The sequence below is a fragment of the Myiozetetes cayanensis genome, unplaced genomic scaffold (genome assembly GCF_022539395.1).
Source record: "Myiozetetes cayanensis isolate MyiCay16 unplaced genomic scaffold, myiCay2020 scf6-25, whole genome shotgun sequence".
NCBI classification, from domain to species: domain Eukaryota; kingdom Metazoa; phylum Chordata; class Aves; order Passeriformes; family Tyrannidae; genus Myiozetetes; species Myiozetetes cayanensis.
The window spans coordinates 54631573-54653737 of NW_026087853.1; the positions used below are offsets into that span (position 1 = coordinate 54631573).

Here is a 22165-nt window from a genome sequence, read left to right on the forward strand (position 1 = left end):
CTTCCGGAGAGCTCGTGTTCTTCAGGGGTTCAGGATCACCCCATTTCTCCTAGATCCCTTCGGAATGACAGATCCCCACATCTCCGGGTCCGCCTGGAGCTCCACGTGCCGAGGGGAGCCGGCTGCTGTCCCCCCTTCCCCGGCAGCTCCCCCCTCCCGCCGGCGCTGGGCCGCTGCCATTCCCTTTGGCGAGCGCCGCTCCAGCCTTTTTCCCTCCATTCAGGCTGACAACTGGGCCTCAGCATCAGCTGCTTGTTGCTCAGCATCAGCCTTTCAGCAAACAGCAGGTGCAAGCGGGGCGACCCCGGGCTGTGCTACAGTAATCCCGCGGCCCCCCCGCGCCCCCCTCGCTCAATATTGTCCCCTCGGCTCAAGAATGTTTTTGTCTCCCCTTCACAGTTGTGAATTCTTGTATAGATTGAAAAGAAATCTCTTTCCAGGCTTGCTGCGGGGCCGTGGCTGGGAGGAGCGGGTGCCTCGCAGCGAGGGCAGCGCGGCCGGCACAGCCGTGCGGGAGGAGCGGGCAGCTGCCGGCAGGACGCGGGGATGGAGCGGGCGGGACACCCGCATCGTGTCCTCTCTGCCTGCACCCCTGGCCGCGGGCACACGTGGCTCTGTGGGCTCTCCTCCCTCACCCTGGCAGAGAAACCAGCTCATCACCCACATGTGGGGACACAGAGGTGCTACAGCAGCAGGTCGCTTTCTGTCCCCCGTGTTTAACCCTGCCCGGAGCCCCGGGGGGGGCTGAGAGGTGAGTGGCGATGCAGGAGGGAGGGGGGAGCAGTAGGGAGGCTCCTGAACAGGGATGGAGCAATGAGCCACACGCTGCTCAGCCACCACCACAGGGCTTGGCCTCAGCACAGCCCCGCACAGTGAAATCAGGACTCGCTGACACTTTCGTTATGTGTCACCCTGTACTGAAATCACTCAGACCCAGCACGGGAGGGAAACACCATCTCTCCGCGGGTTGTCAAAGCCTCACTTCCCCTCATGGAGCAGCCCCGCAGGCACGAAACCGCATCCTCTGCCCCACAAACACACAGCCCCGAGCACACACACTGCCCTGAGCACGGGCTGAGGGTTCCTGCCCGCCCCTGGAACAGGTAGTGACACAGAGCAGCTGGGAATCCCATCTGGCAGCCCCAGCAGGACTCGGGAGGGGTTTTTGGGTGGGAAAGCACGGCACCCAGGTCCCTGCAGAGGAGTGGGGACAGCCACTGCCCTGCCAGGGAGCTGTGCAAACACGGAGCCCTCTCCCACATCCTGCACCTCTCGGTGTGGTTTGATCTTGCTCAGAGGTTTGCTGGAATCACAGCCCAGCTGTGGCTCCCCAGGCCCGGGGGCTGGAAGCCCTGGTGGCCCCACTGTGGCCCAGACCCTCCACAGCAGCTTTTCCCTTGCAGACACGTTTTAACACAGATATCCCTGGTGTGTTTGCACATCAAACAGCTCCCTCGTGCTGTGGGCATCCCCAGCACCACCAGCCCCTGCTAAAACTCCAGGACAGGACTTAGAGGAGCTGTGGTCCCTTCTGCCCTGGGCAGCGCGAGGCAGGACCCCCGAGATGTCACAGCCCATCCTCTCTGCTACATCTTTTACTTGCCTCAGGTTTCTGCATCAAGCACTGGCAGTGCCCCAGCCCAGTATGAGCCCAGTTTTTCTACTCCAGGTTGGCTTTCCCTGCAAACAGCTCCAGAGAGGACTCACGGAGCAAAAGGGATCAATTAAGGAACAAGTTACAAACAAGTTCCTGACAGCGCTGGCGTGAGGAATTTACCACAGCTCCTCGCTGAAGAGAGGAGGAGCTGAAGAGAGCAGAGCTGCAGCAGCCATGGCAGGAGGACACAGTCCAGCCCTTCCTGTGCCCAAAGCACGTGAATCAACTGCTGACCTGTGACACCGCTCTGGCTACTCCAGGACAGAGGCTTCACGCAGCCAAAGCAACCTGGGAACACCTCAGAGCCCCTTCAGTGGAGGGCTCTGCCGGGCACAGGTTCTCCCTCCTGCCTTCCCCAGCACAGGCAGCATTTCTGCATTCCCAATAAGCTATGAGCCACTTCCTTATGGATCCCAGAATCCTTGACGTTGGAAAGGCACTCCCAGCCCATGGAGTCCACCCTGTGCCCCATCCCCACCTTGTCACTAGACCAGAGCACTGAGTGCCATGGCCAGTCCTTCCTTGGACACCTCCAAGGGTGGGGACTCCCCCACCTCCCTAGGCAGCCCCTGCCAAGGCCTGACCACCCTTTCCAGGAAGAAATTCCTCCTGATGTTGAGCCTGAACCTCTCCTGGCACAGCTTGACGCTATGTCCTTTCTTGCTGTCACTTGGTGAACCTCATTCCAAATCCCACACTGCTGAAATAAATTGTGTTACCTTCATGAATAATTCCCTCTGCTCTCCATGCCTCCTCTGCTCAGTGGTCAGCCAGCTGCATACAGGGCAAGGATCTCGAAAAGCAGGGAAGATGCAGCACATCCAACCCTGCCACCAGCCAAGGGCTGTCAGGCCAGGCCAATTTCCATCACAAATCCATGGCAGACACAGTTGGATCATGTCCAGAGGCACAGCACCCTGTGTGTTCCCTGTTAGCTCTGCTGCTCTCCAGAGGAGGCCTGAGGCACAGCCCACATGGATCACTGTAAATGTATTTATTTTAAATGAGAATTAGGGGGAGAAGCTGTGGTTGGGAAGGCAGAGGGAGGGATAAGCAGGGAAAGCAACACTGGACCCGCTGCTGCCAGCTCAGGAACCAGATCCTGCACTTCCCTCTGCTGGGACCCCTCCAGGAGCACAGGCCACAGCAAAAGCTGATTTTATTAGTGTAGCATAAATATTAACCCCTTTTTCCTCAAGAAGCCCTCCCAAGCCCTTCTTTCCAGCCCTTTCCCAAGGCAGCTGTGGAAGGGAGTGAGATTTGAGTAACATGACCCTGCTGAGGATTTATGAATCTCTCCCTCTCCTGTCCCCTGATCCCTTAGACATTGATTCATTTTACCTTCAACTCCAAGGTGCTGATCAGCCTGGGAAGTGAAGGCATTATTTATTATGTGTATTAAAATCAGTGGTAGAGGACAGGTTTAAAAATCTCCGGGTCCCTTCTGCCTAGAAAAGCTATTTTTAACAATCTGAATCTCACACCGCCCTGTTGTGGCTCTGACACTCCTTGGAGAAGCTCCTCTGGCAGGGATGGATCTTAGCAGTGATCCAGGAACTGTGCTGTGATAAAACATAAATGTCTGGTCATGTGAGTAAATTCTTACAGCCCTGTACAACAGTGCACAGAGTGTTTCCCACGTGCACCTCAAGGTTCACTTCCACAGCATTTGGTGCAGCTCAGGGAGATATTCCTGACAGGCCACCTCTGTCCACACCCTCATCCAGAGATTCAGGCTGAAAATTAAACACTTCCAAAGTGCTTCCAAAGTGAAGGCCCACTGAGGCTGGGTAAATACCAAGTTTAGGAAGAAGTGCTGCCACCAGGACTTCAGAAGCTCTTCTGGCTCTTTATGACTTTTATAAACTCCTGTTGACTTACCTGGTGACTGAGGAAGGTGAATTTTCTTCAATCTGCGGCATTTTAAAATTGTGTGTCAGTCTGTCCCCTGGTATGGACAGGTGTGAACTACAACCAAAAAACACACACACTTCAAGGTGGTTTTTGTTAAAACTGTTGGGAGTTGCCTACATGGCAACTGTTTAATTAATTAACTGTTCAATCGTATTTCCAGCATCCCACTTTGATTTGTGATTCACTCTTTTAAGGCTGGCAGGACACTGTGCAATTTCCTTTAACAAAGCTGGATCAACCTCAGTCTGCTGTACAAAATATACACTGGGATCACCCCCAAACACCCTGCGCTCGCCCCAGCTGGAGGTGGAGTGTGAGGACAGGCTTTGCCAAAACAACAACCCCCGGAGAACAAAACCCCGCAAAAAGCCAGCTCCTCCTGCCTGCTTCATGCACAGATGTCACAATGCAGGTCTGACTGTCCCCAGAGTGATGGGTGGTGGCACCTCTGAGGGCATGACCTGGTGGGAGCCGTTGGTCAGCACAGCAAGGACTCAGGGCTGCACCGAAATGCCTCCAGAAGCAGCCAGAATATGAAAAGAATTCTGCAAATAGAAAGGAATTCTGCAAACAAACAGATGTGGGATTTAAGGAGGCTTTAGGAATCAGCACCTAAAACACTGCCTGGGCATGGATGATGTTGAGCATTGATGAGCAGCCACCCCACGATGCTGGCGTGGAGTTCCCAAAATGGAAGGCATTAATCCCACTGGAAGGGCACAGTGGGAAGTTCCACCTTCCAGTGGCAATATGCTAAATGCTAACTGGTTAATGGCACTTTTGGAAAAGAATAAAGTTGTTCCCTCCTTGTCCGTTTTGGCTTTTTTGGGTTGACTTTCTGTGCTCAGCAATGGCTGCACAGCCCTCGCTAGTCTGTCCTGGTGGGGGGACAACCCTCAGCCCTGCAATGCTGAGGATCAACAGCTCATGAACAGTGTGAATCAGGATGATCACGAGACAAAACCCTTCTCCTGCCATGCCACCCTCTGATTCCTTTGTCCCAGCCCAGCCCAGCCCAGCAGCCTCTGTTGCCAGAGCAGGCGGAGGGGAGTCCATGGGTGGCAGCGCCAGGACGGCAAGCGGGAAGCAGTTGTGCGTTTCAGCCTCGTGCTCAAGGCCTCGTGGTGCCAGTGCTGCCCCTGCCCCAGGGACTTTACTGGAAGGTGGCGTTGAAGGCCCTGCCGATGATGAGCCTGCGCACCTCGCTGGTGCCCGCCCCGATCTCGTAGAGCTTGGCGTCGCGCAGGAACCGCCCCATGGGGTAGTCGTTGATGTAGCCATTGCCACCTGCACCCACAACAAGCCATCGTCAGCCCTGGTGCCCACTCCAGGGGTGGAGGGTGGGGTGGGAGAGACAAGAGCTCTCTGGAGCCGGCAGGGACTCACCCAGGCACTGGATCCCATCCAGAGCCACCTGTGTCGCGCACTCTGCCGAGTACAGGATCACCCCGGCGCAGTCCTGCGGGACACAGGGCACAGTCAGCAGAGGGGGCCCTGCTGCCCTGACCTTGCCATGGCTCTACACCTGCTAAGAACCCTGAACGTCTGATCCCAGGGCACAGGGGGCTGCAGCAGCGTCCCTGTCACCGCCCAACACTCGAGGCAGGTCTGTAAATGCCTCATGAAGACAGAAAGAGGAGAAAAAAGAGACCAAGAGAGCACTAGGGGAGCTGGCCTCTCACAGACACCCATCAAACCCCAGGAGCCCAACGTGAGTTGATTTGGGATGCAGAGCTCTGTGCTCCCGCTGCTAAACGCTCAGTCCCCTCCTCTGACAGAGGCGTGGTGACATCGTGGAGGTGACAACACCCCCAACGACTGCTCCAGCCCTTACAACAGCCAGGAGAGGTGTTTGGGCTTCCAATAAACACCTTCTGATGCTGCTAAAGCTGTTGCCTTGCTTTTCATTTGGAAGTGGAAAATGGTCCTTTGGGCTGTGAGGGCTGCTTGTAGAGAGCCTCCCCCCGGGCTGGGCTCTGGGACCAGAGGGACTGCCCCAGAACAGCCGGCCCGGGCGGGAGCTGAGCTCACCTTGGCGTTGAAGTGGCCCTGGTCACAGGCCTTGGCCACGTTGTAGACGTACTGCCGGCACGCCATGAGCCGCGTGTACATGTCTGCCATCTTCCCCTGCATGAGCTGCACACACGGGACACGCTCAGCACAGCAGTTAACAGGGCTCACCCACCCCACCAGACATGGGAAAGGACATGGATCCAGCAGCCATGAGGGAGCTGCAGGTTCTCTTAAGTGACACTCCCAGGTATCGGCCACAGCCGCTCACCCCCCACAGCAGCCTCGGGGGAGCAGGCTCAGAGATCCCTTTGCCTTCTCATCACATCTTAGAATCCCAGAATTGTTTGCATTGGAAGGGGCCTCAAAGCTCACCCAGTTCCATCCCCCTGCCATGGGCTGGGAACCTTCCACGAGACCGTCCTCACATCATGCAGCCCTAGCACAGACTCCATGCAAAGCGCCCCTCCCCACAACAAAGCTCTTGGTGTTCCCATTCTGAAGAGAAAAGAGGACAAACATTCCTCCTCTGCCTCACCTGGAAGTGGCCAATTTTCTGTCCAAATGCTTCTCTGACATGCAGGTATGGAATTGCATGGTCGAGAACAGCTTGCATGAGCCTAAGGAAAGCACAGGTATGCAGGACAGGGGAAACAGCAGAACTATTCATTAATAATGATTTAGCTTTGGAAGAGTAACCCAAGGCATAAAGATTCTCACAGCTAAATGATATCCTGCTGTCTTCCCACAGCTCCAATCAAACAAGGCTGAGAATAAAATCCAAAGGTCCCGCATTTCTCCCTGGTGCTCCTTTGGGAGCATCCTGTGGTAAGGCCTGGCCTTGTAATTCAGTGACTGAGACTTGGAGAGCTTCCTCACAACCACAGCCAGGACAGTTTGTGCTGCCTCACATCTCCAGAGCTCCCAGCTTAAGGAATACCAGCCAATGCCATAAAAAAAGCACAGGCAAGAACAAGGAGTGGGAAAATCCTCCATCCTCCTCCTGCTTTGTGGAAGTTGGTCCTTCCATGTGAGGATTAGTCCAGAGAGACCATTTGAGTGGGGTACAAATAGTTACTGTGAAGTTTAAGAACTGAATAAATGAATAAAAGATTTTAAGGAATCAGGAATGCAAATGAGCTGGTTATTCCCAGAATAATCCACACTGGAGGGATACACAAGCCAGCAATGGGGGAATGAGGCAGATTTACCATCTCTGGGTAGCAATCTTTTCCAAAGCACACTCCAGGAGAGTCCAGTGGAGCAGCCACCGGTGCTGGTGTCCTGTGCTGGTTTGGGCTGGGGTACCCCCCAGGATCTCCCTGCTCCTGCCTCCTCTGCACCTCGCTTCCTTCCCATGCCTGATCCAGCCTCTACTCTCCTGCTGCCCCAATATCCCAGTTCTCCATCCAGGACACATATCCTACTGAGAGCTGCAGCCCCTGAGGGGGCCCCACCGGGCCTGGTGGCCCCCAAGGACCCTTCTGGCCTTACACCCTGTCAGAGATGACAGACCCTTACCCCAAGGGCCCACCAGACAGCACAAGCCTCTCCAGGTCCAATCCACTCATCAGGACGTAGACTCCTTTGCTCAGGGCCCCCAAGACATTTTCAGCTGCAAAGGGCAGAGGAAAAGTGATTATTTTTGTGCAAAACTCAGCCCAGCTGCTGTCTGAGGACCTGTGTTTGTCTGAGGACCTGTGTTCTCCAGGGCTTGCAGCGACCAGGGCTGGTGGGAGGTGTCCCTGCCCATGGCAGGGGGTGGAATGGGATGACCTTCAAGGTCCCTTCTGATCCAAACCAGTCTGGGATTCCATGAAAAAGGACTGAATATCCTGCAGTCACATGAAATGGTCTCAAACTGGTTCAGCTTCCAAGACCAAAGATCAGGAGGAGCACTAATGGCCAGAGTGCCAAGTGTGTTCACTTCCAACACTGCAGTGATGAGCCTCTCCAAGTTACCACAAAATGGACACCCCGTTTCCATGAGAACACGCTGCTCCCTGCAGATGATTCCTGGGGGATGATCAGAGGACTGGGGCACTGGCCTTTCTGATCTCAGAGTGGAGGAGTCCAGTACAGTTAGAAATGTCAGATTTCAGCTGAAACTCTTCCACTTTGGCTTTTGGTGGTGTATGGGGAGCAGGAGAGCTCCTGGCTTTGCAGATGTGCAATCCTGGTTTTCATGATTCTGGATAAGACATCTCCACTAGCCCTAGAGAGGCTGGAATTCTTCTGTCAACAAAAATAGCCACTGGCATAACAAATATTGCTATTACAGAGGCCTCTGCTGTACTAATTAGTGGGGTAAGGATGTCCATTTTCAGGCCCTGACCCCATAGTAACTTGATGTTACAGGCAACCCAAAAGCCTGTTGGAGAGTCTCCAGGGACAAAACCTTCCACGGGGAAAGCAGCTCACCCACACATGAGATGGGAGCTCTAATGGGAAGGAGTTTCCTGGGAAGCCTCAGCGAGGCTTTGGAGAAGCAGTGGTTGAGAGTTGGGTCCGTGAGGCCGAAACAGCAGTGGCCTGACAAGGGATGTGCTCCCTCCCTGCAATCCATCAGATTGCACTTCCAGTTCCACCAGGTCTCCTGGAGGCAGATAAGATCTGCAAAGCCCTCTGGGTCACAGGCTGAACATGGGTGTAATTAGTGATCCAACTTATCTGATCAGGCAGGAAACTGCCCTGATTGGAACTCAACTCACCGGGGACCTTGCAGTCTTCAAAGATCAGTTCACAGGTGTTAGACCCTCTCATTCCCAGCTTATCCAGCTTCTGGGCTGTCCTGAAACCAGGCATTCCCTGAAAGTCAAGGCAGTAAAAGTACAGTTCATATTTCAGTTCTGACAGACTAAGGAAAGTCACGAGAGGTCTGTGAGATTTCCCCTGACCACAGGAATATGTGCAGGGTGCCAGGAGGGAGTCAAAGGAACTGGGACCTAGAACAGGTGTAAGTGCAAGTGCAGAGAAACACCCACACACGAACCCTGTACACCCATTTTCTAATTCACATAAATGCTATATAAATGAACTGTGTGGACAGCTGCCAACACAGCCTCTCCTACAGCAAGGGTTGAAGTTCTGCCAGTAACTAAACTATTCTAATCACCAGGTTAAGTCCACCAGGATCCCTGAGCTTTTATATTATTTTATTAAAGATTCCTTTTCTGCTTTTCAGGCAGAAAGTAGTTTGTCTTCGAGCAAGGGGCTGACAGTTCTAGAAGGAAAACCAGCTGGCTACAAACGAGGCAGTGAGGGATTCAGTGTTAACAAGCTGTGGGAATGGTTGAACCCACCCTCTCCACGATGAAGGCAGTGATCCCCCGGGAGGCTGGGACTGCAGTGATGTCAGTTTTAGCATAAACAATGAGCACATCTGCATCCGGCCCGTTGGTGATCCAGAACTTGTTCCCGTTCAGAACAAAGTAGTCTCCTGCAAGCCAAGAGATGAAATCTGTTAGCTCACAACAGAGCAATACCAATATCCCCATTCTGTGTATTCCCAAACAGGATTCACAGAATCCCAGGATCATTTAGGTCGGAAAAGCCCTCCAAATTCATCAAGTCCACGTGCCCCATCCCCACCTTGTCACCCAGCCCAGAGCACTGAGTGCCATGTTCCTTGGACAACTCCAGGGATGGTGAACCCCTCACCTCCCTGGGCAGTAGGGGACAGGCCTCACCTTTCTTATCTGCTTTCAGCTTCATGGACACGACATCGGAGCCAGCGTTGGGCTCGCTCATGGCCAGGGCCCCGATGTGCTCCCCGCTGATCAGCTGGAAGAAAACACCACCACAGGCAAAAGGGGGAGAGCAGCAGCATTGTTTGTTCCCTCTTTACCCTCCCTGGCTGTTTTCACTGAACCTCCACAGCCCCCGTTCTCCGCAGGAACAAAACCAAGAGCTGCTGTTCCCAGCACAGCCCAAGCAGGAGCTCCCTCATGCTGAGCTCAGGGAACAGAACCACATCCCAGTGGGATGAGAAGATGACTCAGCTCTGCCTGAGCTAGACAAGCACAGCCCTGCTTGCACAACACACGAGGAAGGTGCCAAAGAACCACGCAGGCACCATATGTCTCTGCCCAGCTCCTGCCTGTGCTGTGTGCTGCCCTTTTACACAAACTGGAGCTGGGGAACACAAGAGGCCAACGAGGGGGTGAAAAGGGCTGGAGAAGTTGTCCACAATGTTTTCACAGCCCAGTCCCCCCACATCTCACCCCACAATGGCAGATGGACACCCTCCTCCTGCGCCTGCTCACACCAGGCTCTGGCAGAGCTGTTGCTTCCTCTTTGCTGTTATCTCATCCTGCCCTTTTCTCCTTGCCTTTTTTTTCCCTCCCTGTGTACTTTTATCCATCCTCTCCCCCTTTTGATCTCTGTTTTTCCCTTAAAAAGCAGACTCAATGCCTAAGGTATGCTCAACCAATTCAACCTGTCAGTGCATCACTATGGAAGTTTTGCTCAAATCTAGTGAAGCACCTCTAAGTGCTCTGTCAGGAACCCAGACAAGTCAGAGCTGAAGTGGCTGCACATCCCATTGAGGGGCTGAGGATGAGGCATGAAAATACACCTGAGCAACGAGGGCAGCTCGGGGTCACGCATCTGCAGGGCGCAGAGTGCTCGGAGGAAGCGACACTGCACTTTGCATGCGGCTTAAATCAAGTGTCTCGTGCTGATCCTTCCACTGATAATCTCAGTAGCTGGGGTTCAATGTGCTCATTGCTTTTCCGCGCCTTTAAAAACTGAAATTCATTTACCACACTGGAGTCACGAACACCAGTGCCTCAAACGATGATGAAGTTTCACACGTAGTTAATTAGCAGGCAAGTCAAGCATTTGGGCAGTGAGAAATGGAGAACATAAGATAGGAAAGCAGTGGCTTTCGCTCAGAGATCTCAAAACAATTTGGGAACTTGGAAGAGTATCACCAGGGCCACCTCAAAGCCTCTTTTAGTAACACAGCTCCAGCCCTGCAGATATGGAGCTTGGCATGGGAAGAGGGAAGTCAGTGTGGATTAACAGGACAACTGACCAGCTACAGAAGGGCAAGTCTGGCAAGTTCAGTATTCCCTGAGGTTTGGTGCCCAAATTCCGATGATGTTTCTGCTATCGCACACTGTGAAAGACGCCCATCCCTGCAGCCCAAACTCAGCTGCTTCCCAGCTCTCCCCCCGCTGCAGCCACGGACCTTGGGCAGGTACTTGTGTTTCTGGGCGTCGTTGCCGTTGCGCACGAGCTGGTTGATGCACAGGTTGGAGTGGGCGCCGTAGCTGAGCCCCACGGCCGCCGACGCGCGCGAGATCTCCTCCATCACCAGCACATGCTCCAGGTAGCCCAGGGCAGAGCCCCCGAACTCCGCTGCGGAAGAGGAAAGACCTCCCATTACCCACCACGTGCACGAGAGCCCATGGGCTGGGCTCGGCCTCGGCTGAGATCCAGGACACTTGGAATGGTCCTGGGTCTGCCACTGTCCCTGAGCCAGGCGCTGCTGGCTCTCCCCATCCTCTCCGGATCTCAGTTCTAATCCTAAAGGCACAGGGACGGTGTTTCTTCAGCATAATCAACCATTTACTTGTACAGCACAGTTTATATGCAGAACATGCACAAGGACACGTCCCAAATATACTGACACTGCACAACGAGTCCTGCTTGTCAGCCATCCTTAGGTGCAACCTTCATGTGACCATAAAGGTTAAATCACTAAGTGCAACCTCTGTTAGGTGAGAGGACAAAGGAACACAGGCAAGGTTTGTGAAGTCCACATGTGTTTGCCCCCAAACGGGTGAGGAATCCTCAAACTGCTCAAAAAATGGGGCACTAAGGACTTTTCTGAGCCCACAAGTGTGCAGCACACCAGAATTTTGATGAGTGGCCGATTCAGAATGAGAATGATACATAAGTGTAACTGCTGTGAATTATACAAAGAACGTGTAATTCACCAGTGACAAAAATGTGGATTTCAAGAGAGGATGAAGTGAGACAGAGTAGCACTGAGAGCCCAGCTGGGCACACTGAGCTGAACCTAAAACTAGTGGCAAGGGTTAAAGGTCACACAGTAGAACAAGGAGAGGGAAGGCAGTAAAAAGAGAAGGCTGAGAGATGTATAATGGCCTTGAGCAGCCAACAGCCCACACAAGTATTTAGATATATACCTACCACACTTTATCTACACACAAATACAGTCCCTTGCCAGCCTAAATGCTTTGTTCTACAGTAGGAAGCGAGTGGTTGTACTGCTAAGGGAAGAGCTACATCAGGACATAAACACTCAGCAGCAGTGGGGGAGGAAACTCAGGAACACTTACTCATCACCAACGTGAGGGCTGCAAACAAGAGCAACAGGGGTAAGAGCAGATCTGTCTGTGTGCTCAGAGAGACCAAAGGGCTGAGCTCGGAGAGGTCCCAAATCCCTCCAGTGAACCCCACAGCCACAGGTACCACGTGCAGCCTTTCCTCCCACTTGACTTGTTTCAACTCCTGCCTTTATCTGCAGGGCTCTTCATCTTCTGGAATCTCCTCTCCGTACCACAAACCAGAGTGCAGGGGTTTGCTATCAACATCCTAAAAGATGGGGCTAACAGTTTCTAATATATGTCAAAATAAGAGAGTTTTCTATTAATTCCTATAAAATGGCTGGATTTGGTGCTTTTGCCCCAAGAGAGGCAAGGTAACTGTGAGCAGTCCTGATCCAGGATTGCTTTGCCCTGCAGCAGGAACAGGAAGATGATCCTGCCAGACATCTCCTCGTGTAACAGAAGCCATGGTGTGATTTAGAATGATGCTACCCTTTCAGAGTTACTCTGTACACATAACATACCTGTATTAGCGTTCCATGGCAAGTACATATTTGCATTTCTTAACTTAGCCCTTCGTAAAATAAATGGGAAATCACAAACAACACAGCTTGCTTAGTTTTAAAAACAAGAAAACAAACAGTACTTATTCAAAATGCTCCTTTAATAGACCTGATCCACCAGTGCCCAAGTATTTAACTGTGTATGCCCACGTAAGATTCCACACCATCTCCACATCCTAAATCCAAGGCTCCACCTCCTCCAACATACCTGGTGTCAATAAAGAATCACACAACTCCACAATCCAAAACAAGGTGGAAAATCCTGGGTGTAGGAGGGTTTGAGAGGTAAACCTTTGAGATCAAGGGCAGGACTCATGAGGGGATGGCTCACTGATGGTGTGGGAAACTGCTGTAAGCCTCGGGCACAACATCAAAGGAGAAAGAAGGGAAGAGGGAGACAAACCAGGAGCAGCATTAAATGGGGAAGAGGAAAGGGGGAGAAAGCAGAAATGCAGAGTCTTCTAGCACTGAGAGAGGCAGAGGTGTTATTCTGACATTGCTGTTCAGCTGGATCCTGCAGAGGCCTTTGCACAGCCACATCTAGAAAACAGACTTGTCCACTGGGAAAGAAAGGCCCCATCAGACCCTTCTCTCCACTCAGGGCTTCTCCTCATTCCCCTGCTCTGGTGCTTTCAGCATCACCACACTCATCTGTAACATTCATCAGAACACTTGCACTGACCTGGACAGGGCTCAATAAAGGTTTACCCTCATCTTCTGGCTGCGGTCAGCTCTCCATCAGTTATCTCAGCTTGTCAGAGCATTATTTTAGACCCTTTAACTTCTCCCATTGCAGATGAATGTTTGTTTTTTACCTCTAGCTCTCCTTCTTCCAATCTTTCTTCATATTAGAAATGCACAAATGTGTTTGAGGTGCACATTTACATCTGCAGAAACCAATTCTGAGCAGTGCTTTTAAATGGTGATAGGCCATTTTGTAACCATCCAGAAGTCTGACAAGGGAAAAGGCTTTGGATCCAGAGAAGAATAACAACAGTTTGGCATGTTTTTTAAAGACACAGAGATAGGATAGAATGGATGTCACATGAGAGACAAGGCTGTTATGGACTGGAAAGCGAAAGTTTAAGTGGTGTCTCCCAGCAGAAAGTAAAAGGTAGGAACAGACTTACCCGGAGCTGTGATCCCCAGAACTCCCAGCTCTCCAAGTTTCTTCCAAAAGTCCTACAAACACAGAACAAGCAATGACTCCACACTGGCAGTCAGGGCATCAGCACAACACATTTCCCCAGCAAGCCCACTGGACACATCAGTTTGCCTCTGGGATATCACAGGAATGAGGTAAATCCATCAACACCTGTCGCTCCTGCAGTGCAGCTCCAGCCCTGGGGCCGAGAACTCGGGCAGGCCTAAGGACAGTAGTTGTGCTGCACATGGCAGGAGTTGGAATTCAGTGACAATTCACAGGGCTAAAATTAATTCTGCAAGGACAGCTCCTGAGATTCGAATCTTTGCTCGCTTTAAGTAAAATTTCAGTGAAATAGCCCAAGTTCTCCATGAATAAAACCCTGGAAATAGAAAGAGTTGCTGTGAGCTGGCACTTAAAAATGACTTCTTCCAGTGGTTTTTTCTCTATTCTTCTTCCAGTAAAACAGGAACTGGCAACTAAAGGCAAGGAAGCCTCCTTGGGAGAGATTAAAAAATGGGAATGTTACAGTCATGGTGTAACACAGTAGGAAAGGATGGTCCTCACCACCAAGGAGCACATGTATCCTGGTGGGACCATCTTCCTGCTGCTCCTTCCCTCTGCTACACAATGGACACCCAGGGGAGCTCTCCTCACATGGCCTCTGTGTCCAGCAGTAAGATAATTATCAGAGAACAGTCTCCAGAGACTCCAAGAAGGATCATACAACAGCTCTGGATGACACCTGGAGTGCCAGGGTAAATTTACACACTTCACTTCAAAGCCACACATATATCCCTGGAAATGCCAGCATGAGAACTCTGGGAAATCCTGGCACTTGTTAGGGCTTTCTGAGTCTTGTGGAGCTTATAAAAACCAACAGTCAGATCTCTGGTTTCCATCAGTTTCCAAAGCACCCCGTGGCACATAACTCGTCAGGTTTACGAGGAAGGCAAGGTTCAGCTGGACAGTCAAACCCCACGTCTCAGCATTTGCACACAACATTTTCACAACAAATCTGAGAGGAAACTCATGTCCAAGAGAGGGACTGAGCCAGGAAAACACAAACCTTGTTCAGGGGAAGGAGGTTGAACAGAGTCAAGCAGAAATGCCATGATAAGAACCTAAACAAGACCATTATCCCTATCTTTTATTATTATCTCTGGGTTCTGCCCCAGGGTGCTGAAAATTGGTAAAAACATGATAAGAGAGGAAATAATAAAAAGGTTCTCTGTGGCTTTTAAGTTTGAAAAGCTAACGTCATGTTCCTGGGGTGTGCAGATCCAAGAGCCCCCTTTTCCACACACACACGGAATACTTGCCCGCATGCCTTTGAATTCATTCTCCTGGTCAATCTGTTGAGCCTTTGGAGCCAAATGCTCTTGGCAGAACTTTGTCATGGTCTGTCTAAGCTGGGAGAAAAGGGGAGGAAAAACACACATATTACATCTCATCAATACCTTGTCATCTTCCCACAGGTCCTGCCAACATTCCCCTGCCAGGCAACTCCAGCATCCCAAACCCAGAAGCACAGGACCATAAAGAAATCCACGGTTCAGTTTATTGGCTGGAATATCCCATCAAAATATGCCCACACTTCCCTGCCTTTCTCTAAGCCCTGCAACCAAAGCATTCTCTTTCTTACAATAAAGAGATATGTTGAATTTTCACGTTAAATCCACCCAGACCTTGGATTCCAGTGCCACCAAACAACTTTCTCCCCACTGATGGATTAAAAAACTTCCAAGAACCCCAAAAACCACATTAGATATAGAACAAAGAATATGCTGAGTTGGAAGGGACCCCCAAGGATGAAAGTCCAACTCCTGGCCCTGCACAGGACACCCCAACAATCCCACCCTGTCCCTGAGAGCATTGTCCAAATGCTCCTTGAGCTGTGGCAGCCTTAGGACCATGACCACTGCTCTGGGGAGCCTGTTCAGTGCCCCACATTCCTCTGGGGGAAGAATCTTTTCCCAATATCCAGCCTAAACCTCCCCTGGCACAGCTCCAGCCATTCCCCAGGTCCTGTCATTGGTCACCAGAGCAGAGTTTGGTGCTGCCCATTGGGAGGGAGTTGCAGACCGTGATGAGGTCTAAGAACTACTATCCTAAATCTTTAGGTGCTCCGTTGGGCAGAACAGGCTGGGAGAGCTGCAACTCTTGAGAGGATCTGATGAGACCCAAGCGATTTGTTCCTTCGGTGCCCACGTTTCCGGAGATGACTCCCGATGCCGGAGGCCCAGCGTGGGCGCAGCGGCCGTTGGGCTGCTCGGGGCGGTGTTCCAGGGCGAGGAGAGCGGGTGCTCCAGGCGGGAAGGTGTCCCGGCCGGGAAGGCCCGCGCGGCCCACGTGCCCGTGGGCGCCGGAGCCACGCGCCGCGCCCCCTCCGTGTGCGCGGGGATTGGCCGGTGCCCGCCGCTCGCGGCCAATGGGCGCGCGCGGGGCCCGCCACACCCCCCGGGCGCGGCCCCCCACAGCCCGGCCCGGCCCGGCCCGTCCGGTCCCCGGCGCTGCTCCGCGCTCAGCCCGTACCTGGCGCTGCTCGGCGCTCAGCCCGTTCACCGTGTCGTCCACCGCCAGCCCCGCGCCGCCCCGCCGCAGCACCGCCGCCAGCGCCGCCCGCGGCCGCCGCGCACGGCCCGCCGCCCGCCCCAGCACTGCCGCCGCCATGGCCGCTCCCCGCCGAGCCCCCGCGCGCACGCGCGGCCCCGCCCCGCTGCCCGCCCGGGAGGGAGCGGAGGACTGTCCTGCACCTTTAATGGAGCAAAGTACCGACGGGACACACCGGGACACGCGGGAATCCAGCCACCGCGGCTGCACGGGGCAGGGACCGCTGAAACAGGGGTACAACAGCAAACACAACCCCAGAACCCCAGTCCAGTCCGTCCTCATGCCTCACATCGCCAGGAGGTGCTGCAGCTCATCGAGTGTAGCTGTGTGCTCCTGGATTTCTGCTTGGAAGGAGGAATGGTTCTCCAGGGACCACTGGCTCTCCTCCTCTGCTGATTTCCACATGTCCATCGCTGCCTGTGGAGGAGTCAGCGCACACCACGTGTTACCAACATCAGAGGAAGGAACAGCAAAACCATGTCCTAAAGCAGCTCCAGACAAAGGATCTGAGCCCTTTCCCCTAAACTAGGCACAGTGTGGCATTCTTTACCTTGGTTGCTGGAGGAAAATGTCAATTTACCTGCAACCAAAATTAAGCAAGTCTCACATAAGAGCTAATCAATGAAATAGCTGTTAAGTCTCTTCCCAAGGACTGTAGAGCTGTAATTTAATGTCCATTTTGGTCTGTGTATAGGTAAGTATTGAAGCTGCTTGTGCTTACACCCTTCTTAGTTCCCGAGAGACCACCCAAGGTCACTTGCTCAGCTTCCAAGTTATATCAAATTCTCTGAATTCCAGAGTAACAACCAGGCTGGCAGCTTCCTCTATTTAGAAGAAGAGTATGACACTTTCCTTAACACATTTATATCAAAAAATGAATCCTACAGGTTTTCATCCAGTTCATATGGAGAAAAGAGGAGCAAAATAATCTCGCTGAGCACCTACTGCTCATTGCCTGGTTGAGTCAGGGACAGTCTCACCTGAAGCACCTCATTTTCTTTTCCAGAGGTTTGGTTAAATAGCCTCAGTTCTTCTATGAGCTTCTCAGTTAAAAGCTGCAGAGGAAAATAATTTTTAATATAATGCAAATAAATGTGAGTCCCAGCAGATGTTTCAGCATCAGGAGGGAAGGGCAGAGACACACAGGCCCCCTCAAAGCTCATTTCAGACCTTTCTTACCATTGTCTGTTTCTGACATTCCTGGGTCTCCTCTTCCTGCTCCAGAATGTTGCTGCCTGTAACTAATTCAGGAGATGCATTAGAGAACCTCTGGTACAGAGATTACTGTAAGAACAAACAGCTTTACAAAGTAACTTTCTACAGTAAGAAAAACTAAGTTAGTTTATCCAGGACAAGGCCTACTACAGGAAGCAGCTTCTTCTCTTAAGCCACAAAAAACATGGAATTCCATCAGTGTTCCTTTAACAAGGAAGCACAGCCCAAATGTCTAATGAACAGTCACAAGAGGAAAATGAAGAAAACATTCTGAAGAATGAGTATGAGGATGCGAGTGAAGCGAAGAGTCCTTACCAGGGTCAATGTTCTTGCTCTCTAAAATCACCATGCAAGTCTCCTGAAACTTCTTGAGCTTCTTAACTTCTTGGCCCAGGCTGTCATTCTTCTCCTTTAACTCCTTGATAGTGCTCTGCCATGAACACAGGTCGTGAGGGAAGCAGGTTTCCAAGGAGATGTCCTCGTCCTTGGTCAGCAGTACTGACACCGACAGCTTAATAAGTGCTGCACTGGCACCACGAGTCACCCACCCCTCGCCCTGTTGTCTCTCCCACCACAGCAGATTAAGTGCTGCACACCCTTGCTCCTGCTTCCTGACAAGATTAAATACATTTACCACATCCCCACACCACAGCAATTACTAGCAAAACTTGATGTTAGAGAAATTCCTCCTAGGCAGTTCTGGATCTTCTCTTTTCTCCCTCATTTATATGAATAATTCATGCACTGAGGAGCATGTAAACATTCGGAAGAAAAGGGCATCGTATCTTTTTAAGCCACGGCATTATTCTCTACACAATCCAGGTACTACCAGGACAAGCTGATCAACCTCCCAAGCTGAATGCAATTCTCCAACAAATCAGTAAGCATGTGGATAAGGATGATCCAGCCGATAGTGTCAAAAGCTTTTGGAACATTTCCTAGGAGGTCTCAGAGGCTCTTAAGGAAATCAAGCTGTGAGGTAAGAGAAAGGATCATCTCAGATTGAGAACTAGGAAATAAAGGGAGATTTTACAGCCAGGGGTTGCCAGAAGGGCCTCCTGCAAGTGACAGAAATGGTGCTGAGTGTGTCCTGAAGTGAACTGTAATGACGAAAATTCCAATTTCAAATCTAAACTTGATTCCAGAAAGTCAAATCTGTTTGAAACAGAATCCCTTGGACAGTCCCAGCTCTCTCAGCCTTTCCTCCAGTCACTTAATCATCTCTGAGGCCCTTTGCTGGTCCCTCTCCATTACATCCATATCTCTTTTGTACTAGGAGCCCAGAACCAGACAAAATATCCCCAGTTTGGCCTCCCCAGTGCCGAGCAGATGGGAAAAAACTTGCAGAGGAATACAAAAAGATTAGGCAACTAAGTGATTATTTACAGTTTCTCTTGATGTTGTGAGGAAGCACCTGGCAATGTCAAGGCTGCTCTAATAAAATTCCATACAAAGTGTCTAGTTGTGAACTTGAAATATTCTCCCACAGTGAGTGTGAAGTGGAATTAGAGCTCTAGTAACATTTCACAGGGATGTAGATGCATTTTCCATTGCAATGCACCTGCAGCTCTGCTGATTCCCAGGTTCTGGCAGATACCACGGGTGCCAGAGGAGAAAGCCCAGCCCACCCAAACTCAACTGACTTGTGATGGAGGCAGGAAAACGAGCAAGACAATCCTTAACACAATGCTGTAGGGATCAGAATATAAGAATTACTCAATGATTTATTCATCTTTCCCGCTTTCCTTACCTGTGCTCCTGTCAGTCTGGAATGTAGCTGTTGTTTGGCAGTTTCCAACTGCTGATTCTTGCTTTTCAGCTCTGCTTCTAGTTTGTATCTGTTAAGAGCCCTGTAGAGTTAAAAAGCAAAGATTTAGGGGCAAAAAATACCAGAGTTGCACACCTTCTTTTGCCCCTTTTAGAAGTATTTGCTTTTGTTCCTGACCAACAGATTTGACCAGCAAACTTGGCAGGAAAGCTGCACGTGGGTGAGAGCTCATTGTAACCCTCCATGGGTTACACCACAGCATGAGGGCAGCTCACAGAGAGGGGGGGAAACGTACCCCCTTGTCGCTGTCTTCCTGGAAATCTGCTCCCCTTTCTTGGCAGACTTTGGCAACCTTAAAAGATGGATAAAATACAATTAGCGGAAGACCACTGTGTTGCTGCAGATCAAGTCTGTTAGTTTGACAAAGTCTGCAAAAATAAGCCATCTTTGGGACATCTGCCAGATAAACCCATTGATATTTTGCTTTTATTTACCCCTGGTTCCCAGCCTTGAAGACACCATCCGCTGGAAGGTTTGAGCCAAAGTTAAAGTTGGGGTCCTTGCTGAACTCTGGGTCTGCTGCTTTGGTGGTGCAGTGACCTTTCTTTGAAGGAAAAATCACTTGTGTTTCTGCAACAAAATCACACCAGTGAAAAACACTCCAGTCTGGAAAAGACCTCCTTAAGGTCTCTCAAACCTTCTATCTGAGGAAAATCAAAGTTATATTTAGCTAAAATGGAGACTTTAACGTAGGAACAACTAAGAGCAGTCGTCAAACTTTACCTAGGATTAAGTGTTCAGAACAACCCACAGAAAGGTCAGTATAGACAGCGTTAAAATTACCAGGCTTGAACTAATGAGAGAAAGGGTGAAAGTGATAATATAGATGTGATAATAAAAGTCTCAACATTTACTATGTGATAATAAAAGTCTCATACATCATTCAACACGCCACAGGGTTACAAGCAATGCAGTTCAACACTGGAAGCAAAACAAACACAGCACACTCAAAACTCTGTTCAGAGGCCTTCATATTCCAGTTCATTATGAGCAGATAATTAAATAAAATAGCGTTATAGAGAACTAGCTTTCTATGTGGTTTACTCCTCTTAAATCGCAGCTGCTTGAGTGTATAAAGCTTGGTTCACACAATGGGTGTAGGAAGTTGTTTCGTTTTCTCCCCGAAGTTCAGTATATTCCCAATAACACACCCTCGAGCACATTTCCATGCAGTTTCCATTGGTACAGCCCAGCTCCCCTGACTTTAACGCTAAGCCCGGATGTCCCACGTTCCTAAAGTCCCTAATAGCATTAAAAGATCTATAAAGGCAAGAGACTGGAGAAAGCATCTTTCACATGCACGGGCCGCCGCCTCCAGCGGGCGGGGAACACACACGGCGGGAAAGCCAAAAAGCGTTAACCTAAGTGCTAAATACGCGCAGAACAGTGGGGAAAAAAACCCTCATCGCTAGATTTTGGCGCAGCCATCACAGGGCAGGCAGACCCGCGGTTCCACGAAGGTGTGGCGTGCCGCCCGCCGCCCCGTCCCCCGGCCTAACACCCCCTCCCGCCCCGGCCGTGCCCCGCGGCGCCCGGCACGTACCTGCGGGCGGCGCGGGGCGGTGTGTGCCGCCGTACACGGGGATGCGGGAGGGCTCCCCGTCCATGGCGCCCGCTGCCCCCTCAGGTTCGGAACCGCGCGCGCCGCGACCGTTGGACGGCCGCGCGCATGCGCGGGGGAGCGGGAGCGCGCGCGCGCGCGGCCGTCGGGGCGCGCGGCGCGGCGCGAGGGGCCCGCTGAGGGGGCGCGAGGGGCCCGCTGAGGGGGCGCGAGGAGCCCGCTGAGGGGGCGCGAGGAGGGAGCGGCGCGCGCGCCCCCCCCCAACCGCCTCAGTTTCTCGCCCTTTGTTGCCTCTCGCCCCCTCCCTCAGCGAAGGGGTTTCGGGCTCTGTGCGACGCTCCTTCCCTACAGGGAACAGCCCGAGCGCTCATTCCTTCCTTCTTTCGCTGCCTCCTGCTGCCTCGCCCTCTGCTTTGGGCATTCGAGGCCGGGAGAATCCAGGGGTTTGCGGCCGTCGAGGGGACAGAGTGGACGTGAAGGCATCAGGGCACTGAGGGCGCCGGTGTCGTCTCCTGCATGTGAGGTACTGAAATCGCCCTGCAATGCTGTGAGGTGAAAGGAGGCATCTGTATCAAATGTTTCTCGACTTAAGAGACATTTGCAGTGCTTTCCAATGTGTTTTTGTAATGCGTGGGAAATCCCTCCAGATAGCAATGGGCAGCATCGTGCCCTCTCCCTCAGGGAAGGCGCTGCAGCCGTGGCGAGTCCCCCAGCTCCGTGCGAGGCGCTTTCCCTCAGGGAAACCTGGAGCACAATCCCTTCATCCCTTCCTTCCCTGCCTCCTGCTCCCTCACCCTCTGGTTTGGGCACTCGAGGATCAAGGGCTTTGTGGCCGCCGAGGGGAGGTGGACACGCCAGAGCCGCGAGGGTGCTGGTGCTGCCACTTGGAAACAAGCTTGGGTGTGAGGTAACAAAATTGCCCTCCAGTGCTGTAAGGTGAAAGAATGCATCTGTATCAAATGTCTCCCGACTTAAAAGACATATTTGCAGTGTTCTCCAACATGGTTTTCATAACGGGTGGGAAATCCCTCCAGAGAGCAGTGGGAGCAGCTCTGTGAGGAGGGGGCTGCAGTCTGAGGGCGGTTCTGGCTGCCTAAACACCCTCGTGAACACACACCACGACAATTTCACTATAAACAGTGAAACTGAAATATATACAAAATACGAAAACAAAACCGACATGTTTGTTTCATATTAGCTTTAAAAGATCACAGTCCTATCAGGGCTATCAGGGAATCACTGCCTGTCTCCTATAGAGCAGGGGCAACCCGTGGGTGTCAGAAGGAATAAGTATTTTTAACATGTATACTTTCCTTTGGAAAATATATTAGGCACCTATATATTCACCTAAGGGGAAGAAA

General features: G+C 51.8%; 1 protein-coding gene across 3 annotated transcripts; it reads right to left on the reverse strand.

The window, feature by feature from the left end:
- Positions 1-2636: 2636 nt before the first annotated feature.
- IVD (isovaleryl-CoA dehydrogenase) lies at positions 2637-16468 on the reverse strand. 3 transcript variants are annotated; one of them, XR_007631497.1, is made up of 13 exons: positions 16123-16260; positions 14910-14999; positions 13574-13625; positions 10776-10945; positions 9271-9364; positions 8884-9020; positions 8293-8389; positions 7103-7196; positions 6120-6201; positions 5603-5707; positions 4958-5030; positions 3539-4858; positions 2637-3219 (listed from the first exon to the last, which is right to left on the reverse strand). XR_007631497.1 is itself a non-coding variant. In XM_050335942.1 (12 exons), the coding sequence occupies exons 2-12, from the start codon at positions 14985-14987 to the stop codon at positions 4725-4727; spliced, it is 1116 nt and encodes a 371-aa protein (XP_050191899.1). In that variant the 5' UTR covers positions 14988-14999; positions 16344-16468; the 3' UTR covers positions 2637-4724. The 3 variants fall into 3 exon arrangements, 2 of the variants coding, with proteins under 2 accessions (XP_050191899.1, XP_050191898.1); XM_050335942.1 differs by lacking the exon at positions 16123-16260 and adding an exon at positions 16344-16468 and having other exon boundaries at positions 2637-4858; XM_050335941.1 differs by having other exon boundaries at positions 2637-4858; positions 16123-16276.
- Positions 16469-22165: the final 5697 nt, after the last annotated feature.

Bases quoted from the DNA above. Each gene is read 5' to 3' on its own strand.
- IVD (XM_050335941.1), bottom strand. From the start codon at position 16,260: ATGGCGGCGGCAGTGCTGGGGCGGGCGGCGGGCCGTGCGCGGCGGCCG. The intron at 9,365-10,775 runs GTCCGTGGCTGC...GTTTTCTTCCAG, and splicing joins AACACAAGTACCTGCCCAAG to CTGATCAGCGGGGAGCACAT. The intron at 5,708-6,119 runs GTGAGGCAGAGG...CCGTGTGTGCAG, and splicing joins AGAAAATTGGCCACTTCCAG to CTCATGCAGGGGAAGATGGC.